The sequence below is a fragment of the Typopeltis vanoorti genome, chromosome 6, assembly GCF_054136105.1.
Source record: "Typopeltis vanoorti isolate ZY-2024b chromosome 6, IOZ_Tvanoo_1.0, whole genome shotgun sequence".
Lineage (NCBI taxonomy): Eukaryota > Metazoa > Arthropoda > Arachnida > Uropygi > Thelyphonidae > Typopeltis > Typopeltis vanoorti.
The window spans coordinates 41,809,746-41,817,991 of NC_143554.1; the positions used below are offsets into that span (position 1 = coordinate 41,809,746).

At 33.5% G+C, this 8,246-nt stretch overlaps 1 protein-coding gene across 2 annotated transcripts in view; it reads left to right on the forward strand.

Annotated features, from left to right (window-relative positions):
- Nucleotides 1–7,397, forward strand: part of Mob4 (MOB kinase activator 4) — a 132,461-nt gene extending 125,064 nt beyond the window's left edge. For both annotated transcript variants that reach the window (XM_090394130.1, XM_090394129.1), the window contains exon 7: nt 5,901–7,397. In XM_090394130.1, coding sequence (XP_090250256.1) covers nt 5,901–6,023 — 123 coding nt within the window. In that variant the 3' untranslated portion in view covers nt 6,024–7,397. The remainder of the gene's footprint in view (nt 1–5,900) is intronic.
- Nucleotides 7,398–8,246: the final 849 nt, after the last annotated feature.

The following is an 8,246-nucleotide window of genomic DNA, read 5'->3' on the forward strand; positions in this document are numbered from 1 at the left end:
AGGAAGTCAAATGAATAAATTCATATGGAATAAGAGAGAAATTTGTCAGAACACTAAATTAGCTGTATACAAGACAGTGTTCAAACCAGTTTTAATTTATGTATCTGAGAGCTGAGTCAGAAGTAAAACACTTGACCAAAGAATAGAGACTGCAGATATGAGAGTCCTGAGAAAGATTATAGGCATGAACAGATAGCATCAATGGCAATATCATATTAAAAATGAGAATATTAGGAAAGAACTTGACATTGTCAGCATCCAGGAATGCGTTATCAGAGCTAATCTCAGGTGGTATGGTCACTTAAACAGAATGGGCAAAGAGAGATTAGCAAAACAAGTGGTCTCTGCCTGGTTGGCAGTAAAACGACTCAGAGGAAGACCAAGATATAGGTGGATTGATACGGTACAAAGTGCCTTAGACGATAGAAATATAAGATCTGATAATGTGGAGTCTTGACAAGTAACAGACTGATTTGGAGGAAAACTTTCGATAGGAAGTTAGTAATGATGTGGTGATGTAATTTTTTCCATGTAGTAATATCATATCCTGTACACTACACCCCTTGAGGGTACATGGCAGGAATTTGATGATGATGATAAAGACTAAGTATTGCTTGATATAATGCCCCATTGACACCATATAACTGTTGTGTATTGAATAGCTTCTCTTTTGGCACCTTGTCGTGTGCCTTTTCCAGATTGCCAAAACTTAAATACAGATCTTTGTTATATTCCCATGCTTTCTCAGCTATTTGTCGTAAAGTGAAGATCTGATCCTGACAGCCTCACCACATGCCTCTCTGGCTGAATCGATCAGGATTTTCTTCAAAACTTGCCACTGAGTCTCCAAGGTTTGGTTCTTGTTCTCAAACCCTTTCATTTTTTCTTCAATAATCTTTGTGTATTTTAGTCTGCAGTTCACATCTGAGAGCTGCTCAACTTTTATTCCCTTTAAAACTTTCCTACATGTCATTCTTTTCAATATGAAATTCAGTTTTATCCTGCTCAAGACTAAATAGTGATCACTTCCAATTTCAAATCCTCTGTACACTCTGGTGTCCTGCACCAGGGAGAAAACATCACTATCAACAATAACATAGTCAACGAGACTTTTCTTATTCCTTGCCTCTTCTCTCCATGTGAATTTGTGCACATTTAAATGTTGGAACATGGTGTTAGTAATAACCAGTCCATGTCCTGAGCAGAAATCACACAGTTATTTGCCATTATTATTAGCTTTGCTGTTTTTTCCAAATTTTCCCAAAATATTTTTGTATATCTGACAATCATTTCCTACTCTGCTATTTAGATTCCCAACAAGCATCAACTTTTCCTTTTTCATTGTGTCAGTTGCTTTCTCTAAAGCCTCAAAAAATTCCTCCACTTCTACCTTAGTAGAACCTTCTCTGGGACTATAGACACAAATAAGTCTCATTGTCCAGTTCCCTATTCTCATATTTGCCCACATCACTCTAATTGAGGCTAACTGCCATTCAAGAAGATTAGCCTCGTATTTAGTGTTGAATACTATGGCTACTCCTTCTTTTCCTTGCATGAATATAACATTTTGTATTTATTGCTCAGGAAGATCTCACCAGTTTTTGTGTTTTTTGTTTCAGTCACCCCTATTATGTCGATCTGGTACTTATCTAATTCCTCAGCTAGCTCCATTTCTTTGCCATTCAGGCTTCTTACGTTGATAGTACTGATCTTTAACTCTGGTGATGTTGAGTTGGGGTGTTTTCAGATTTGTTCCATTAGCTGACTTTTCGTTGTTCGCTCTGGTTCCCTGGCGATAACAATGGGGGCCTTGTTTAACCAGGCCACACCCCAGCCAGCATGAAATTTTGTCATGTTGTACCATCATTTTGTATATTGGTTTAAGCCAATAAGAATACAATTTGGTCAGGTAAATCCAAAATTTGCCCATTCTCGTTCGTTCAGTATCCAATTAGATACCCAACAGGGTGCACCACGAGAAGGTGAGGATTGGACATTCGGTCAGAAGCCCTGATCGGTTCCCCGCATTCCTTTAAAGGATATTTGGAGGTCTCCTCTCAGTTATACAGCTTGGACCCTTAAGCACCCCTTGTTCATTTCATTAAACCAAAAATGATATCTGTGATATAGTACAATTTCCTTTAACTTCATAAAATAACTACTAGTACTCCATCCACATGATAAATCACTAAAAACTGTTGCATTACCCTCCGACCGACAAGAGCTGACATTTGTTTTACAGCAGAAGCAAGAACAAACATATTAAAAGTTGTCTGGATTACATCTTACTGCGCATCAATCCACTGCCTAAGAGTCGAGGGATGCCAAATACTTTGTCACTTGCCAGATAAATTCATGCAGCTGTATCCACCAAAAAACATGTTATTTCTTCTGTGTTTAAATTAAATAAATGAATTTCAGTAAAAATGTTTAATATTCATTTAATTCAGTGACTAAGAAAATACCATTTATAATTACATCACAGTTGCTTTAAGTGGAAGATAAACATGAGTGGCCTTTTGTTTTTGTGCATTATTCTCATCATCACCACCAGCTTAGTAACCCGTACCACCTAAAATACTGTTGTTGTAATAATTTCTGTTTTCTATTACGCTGCTTTGTCTTTATTTTCTTTACTTAATATTCATGAATGTCATAAATGGTCGAATGCCTTAACATTTGACCATTTATGTCACCATCTATATTTCTACTATATCTATTAGCCTTCATGCTCTGTAGTGTAACAAATTTATTGTTTTATGACTGTGCCAGTTAGACTATGTATTGAGTCACTGCGAGATTATAAGATTTTAAACTGAAGACAAAGATATCATTTGTATTCCCCGCTTATATTAATCCTTACCTCAGATTAGTCGTGGCTTAATTATAAATCACATAAACTTCTATCTTATGCAGGTTTGAATTGTTTTAGGATAGTGCATTGACAGAATCAGTTCAATGTGTTGTTCACAAACCATTTAATTAAATGAAAAAGGAATATTTACAGAATGATTCACATTAACATATATATACAGTTTCATTACAATTGTCTTGTTATTCTCAATTCTTCCTAATCCAGACTTAGTTCTAATTTTCTTCCTTTGAAGCTGATTCACAATCTAGAATTACGTGCCGGTTACTGTCAGTTAATATATACATTAACTGACAGTAAGGCATACCTTGTGTAAGCCTAATTCAATATCAATATACATTATCTCATAAACATACACACTTGATATGCATTCTCATTCAGCACGTTGCTTTTACATTCATTTTTTGTTCACACATAAGTGCGCCTTCTTGTCTTGCTTTCATCTGCTGACTCGTTCTTGATTTCCCTCTAAATTTCTTCCTTGTCCGAGTTGTCGATTATTCCATGCCGTATAGGACACTCAATATGGTGGCAATATTCAGCTCTTTCTTAATGAGAACGAGACGATCGACATGATACTTCAAATGTGGCAGCGGACTCAGGTAAGAGATTTCGAACTTGTGGTGCTTTTCTTTAGATTACCAATGCAGACCTAACATGGCAGTGGACCCAAGTAAAAGAAGAAATAGGAAATCCTAAGACAAAATTCCTTCTCGACATTTTGCCTTATATACACCTCAACTTCCGTTATATGCATGCATGCATTTCTTTAACTTTCCATACATGTCCAAAGGTTATGTATGGACCTTCGGACATGTCATTCTTCGCACATCTTTAGAAATATTTTCTATGGCAATTCTTAGAATTAGACTTATTAATTTGACATGAGTTAACAGCATTACATGATGACGTCATGCACCACATTATTTTTTACAAAGGCTCATTACAAGATTATTACAGACAAAATAACATTTCTCTAAGTGCATTCCTCTTAAAAAAAACATGCAAAAGTAAACATAATTATTACATATAATAAGAGATTTTACACTGTGAATAGTGGACTAAGCTTTAGATAATTCATAAACTCTACTGCAGAGATTAAAATTAAACATGGAACTGTTTTTTTAATAAATTGGCCAGTAGTTTTGTACAGGTGACAGAAATCAACCATCTTAAAATATTCGCAAACATCCATGTCATAGCAGGATTCTAATTGATTCAACCTAGTGTAGAGATGTTATCTCCTTGGCTGACCATTCTGGCAGTTAACTATCCAAAAAGCCAAGGTAAACAAATTGCTATGTATTTTGTTCGTAGACAAGTTTTTGCTGTGTCTAAACTTGTATCTTTCTTATTCAAACTGAAAACCTTTTGTTTTGCTATTTATAATTTTTCATTGTACTCTAGTGTACATTGGTTATAATTTATATAATAATTATTTTGCTTTCTGTTAAAAGAAAGTACTATAAATAAATATCCATTATTATTTTATAGCCACATAAAACACAAGTGGTTGCCTTTTGGAAACTTTTGAAAGTATTATGACACTTACATGAATGTTGTGAATGGGGAACCTGTGGAACAAGTAAAAGATTTCAGCTACTTAGGCACGATTTTTACTGAAGATGGTAAATTAAATATGGAAATAGACAGCAGAATCAACAAAGCTGGTATGGTAGGCAGTCAATTGAATAAATTCATATGGAATAAGAGAGAAATTAGTCAGAACACTAAATTAGCTGTATACAAGACACTGTTCAAACTAGTTTTAACTTATGGATCTGAGAGCTGGGTCAGAAGTAAAACACTTGACCAAAGACTAGAAACTACAGATATGAGAGTCCTGAGAAAGATTAGAGGTGTGAACAGAGGCATCAATGGCAATATCATATTAAAAATGAGGATATTAGGAAAGAACTGGACATTTTCAGCATCCAGGAATGCGTTAGCAGAGCTAATCTCAGGTGGTATGGTCACTTAAACAGAATAGGCAAGAAAAGATTAGCAAAACAAGTGTTCTCTGCCAGGTTTGCAGGAAAACGACCCAGATGAAGACCAAGATATAGGTGGATTGATACAGTACAAAGTGCCTTAGATGATAGAAATATAAGATCTGATAATGTTGGAGTCTTGACAAGTAACAGACTGATTTAGAGGAAAATTGTAGATAGGAAGTTAGTAATGATGTAAACTTTTCATGTGGTACTATCATATCCTGTACACTCCTTGAGGGTACATGTCAGGAATTTGATGATGATGATGACTTACATGAATACAATCTTCAGCACTTGATATTCCACTGCTTAAAGGATGAACTGTCCATTAGCCATTATGATTTTGGATAAGAGCTCAGTGTCCCAAGAACTTTTGAATTGGTGCTCATCAGAAACAGGAGCAGATGAAAATATATTGCTTTCAGTTGTAATTTTTTTATACCTCTTGTTTACCACAACTGAGTTTCCATGAGGAAATGTTTTGTTATTTGGCTATAAAACAATAATGGATATTTATAAATATTCTTTTTAATTGTCATTTGAAGTTCTTTTTGTTTTCTGTACCTTTTTTGTGTCTTTATTCTGTTGTGTTAAATTTATATAGCTGACAGCAAATCCTTCTTAGTAAAAGAATAAAATATTCCTCTTTAATCAAGCAAACTAATATTTGCACTGTGAGCACTTTTAAGATTTTCAGCAGAAACTGTTTATATACTTTCTCATTAAAAAAATAAATTTTATTTTGCTTACTTGGTGGAATATCTTTCTCGGTAATTTAATCCATAGAGATAGTCATTGGTGCTGATGAACTTTTTTAATTGTCTGTATATAGATACCATTTTGTGTTGTAATATATGCTTTTTACCAAAACTTTATACTTAAATGAATAATATAATATCATTCTGCATTATACAGAATTTCTTAAATTGTAATTCTCTTGTTCCATTCTGAATATAATTTGTGAGAAAATGCTGAAACTTACTGATATCTTAAATCTCACATTATCTAATAAATAACAAATCACTCTTTTCTAGAATGAGACATACTTATGCCGCCGTTTCACAGTCTTTGTCACAAAATATAATTTAATGTCAAAGGATAATTTAATTGTGCCCATTCTGGATGAAGATACTAATGCAACAGAGAGTGAAGCATGAAAATCAGGACTGCTTTAAGTGTCTTCAGTGAAATAACCATATCACACAACACTTCAGTCATCTGTACAGCAGTTGACTTTTGCAGAAAGTGTTTGTTCCTCTCAAATGGCAGTTAGACATACTAAAATGTGAGTGGTATGTATTTTCTAGCATAGTGAATATTTATTATTGAAGAGTATTGCAGCCCAGTAATTAAATGGTACAGTTCAGTGGTTTTGAAAACCAATAGTTTGTCAGTGTATATATATATATATATATATATATATATATATATATATATATATATATATATATGTGTGTGTGTGTGTGTGTGTGTGTATATACTGTATAGAACTAATGTGCTGTTATAAGATATAGACAATCCAGGTGAGAAATGATGATTAGAATATTGGATTTCTCGGGAATTTGAAGAATCGTGTAAATCACATGAAGATGTTAAAGCTAAACATTCAGTTATCTGTTCATATAAACAATATTTATTGTAACATTCACTTAGCAGTGATTTGGAATATTAATCAGTGGACTTGGTAGGACATTGTGTACAGTTTTTAATAGTGCTTTCTCTCTCTCTCTCTCTCTCTCTCTCCTTACGATTGAAGATATACTCAAACTTTTTGCAAATGAGTGTTTTCATACATGTGCATGCATGCACAGCATGCCTAATGCTCTAAATCAAAAAGATGTATGTAATGTGAAATATGAGTTGTATTATAGCCTGATTTGGTTTTACGTTAACATTTATGCTATAACTTCAATCCCTCCATGTAATAAACTTCACTGCTTTAAGCAAAACTGTATGCAGCTATATATATATATATATTTTTTTTTTTTTTATTATTATTATTTTTTTTTATACCTCTGATATGTTGTCTCAGTCATAAGTTATTTTCATATAGTATATCTTAGTGTATGAAATTTAATTTTTCAAATATTAAAATGCAAAAGTACCTATGCATTTTTAATGCTCATGATTCTGGAAAATTTCTCATTTTTCAGACCATCAGATGAAAAAGTATAAGAAATTTACACAGTTAACTACATCAGTCCAAATCTGTGTAACACTGCACTTAGCGTAGCATTCTTCCTATTATCCTAGAATAGTCGATGAATGGATTCTTGTATATTTACTAGCATCTGTCACATGGCAAGTTTAGTGCATTATGTTTCAATAGATATTAATATTGTATGTTATTTCTAATTAGGACAGATGATCAGCAACCAGTTCTCTTCTGGTGAATCAGCACAGTGTAAATATAAGACATGATTATTCTACTCACATGTTTAAATAAGAGCATTGTGCAGTTTGCATATTTGTTTATATTATAGCGTGTTGTACTTTACAATACCTATAAAATAAAACAAATACACACTATAGTTATAATCCCTTCATCATTAAATGAAATGAACAAGCACTTCACATATTTATTTGTATTTGTGGATGCTAAATACTATAAGTGTGAACATGCATCCCTAATGGTGCATCCTCTTCTAGTTAGGGAAGTTCCTTATTTTTTCAGTTCCAGTTAATCACAGTTGTCAAAAATTTCATACTACATTTGTAGCATGTGTGAAGAGTTAATAAGTGTCATAAATATCATTCTTATAAAATATGTTGTGCTGAGTGATTCCCAGTATAATACTTGAGACATTTCACTGTAAGTTATTATAAAGTAAGAATAAATGATGTATATCAAATGACCAGTTTATTACAGATATCCACCGGGTGCCATTGATTCCACAAAGTTCCAGAAACACTTCACAGGTATTCTATCTCGGGCTGACAATGAATTCCTTCATTTCCAAGCATCTCTATTGTGCAGTTAACAGTGATGTGGCATTTGCTTCTTAGTTAAAATCTGTTTTCAAATTCTGTCTAGAACTTGAGGAACCCTGACAACAGCATTTTCAACTGAAAGTGAGTTATTCGTTTATAGATAATAGGATCTACCCACCAAAACTCTTGTTTTCATCTTCTGGTTTATCTGCATGACATGTAGTACTTTGTCAGTCGGTGTATATTGAAAACTTCCATTTAGTGGCATATATGCATTCTACTCATCATACCTCCTAAAAAATTTTAAAAAATATTGCTCTTTCCATCCTGTGGCAGTGGATACTTGTTTTGGTAACCTTTCCTGTCCCATTCTGTTTTTCACCATACCACCTGAGATTGGCTCTGCTCATACATTCTTGAATGTTAACAATATCTAGTTCTTTCATGAT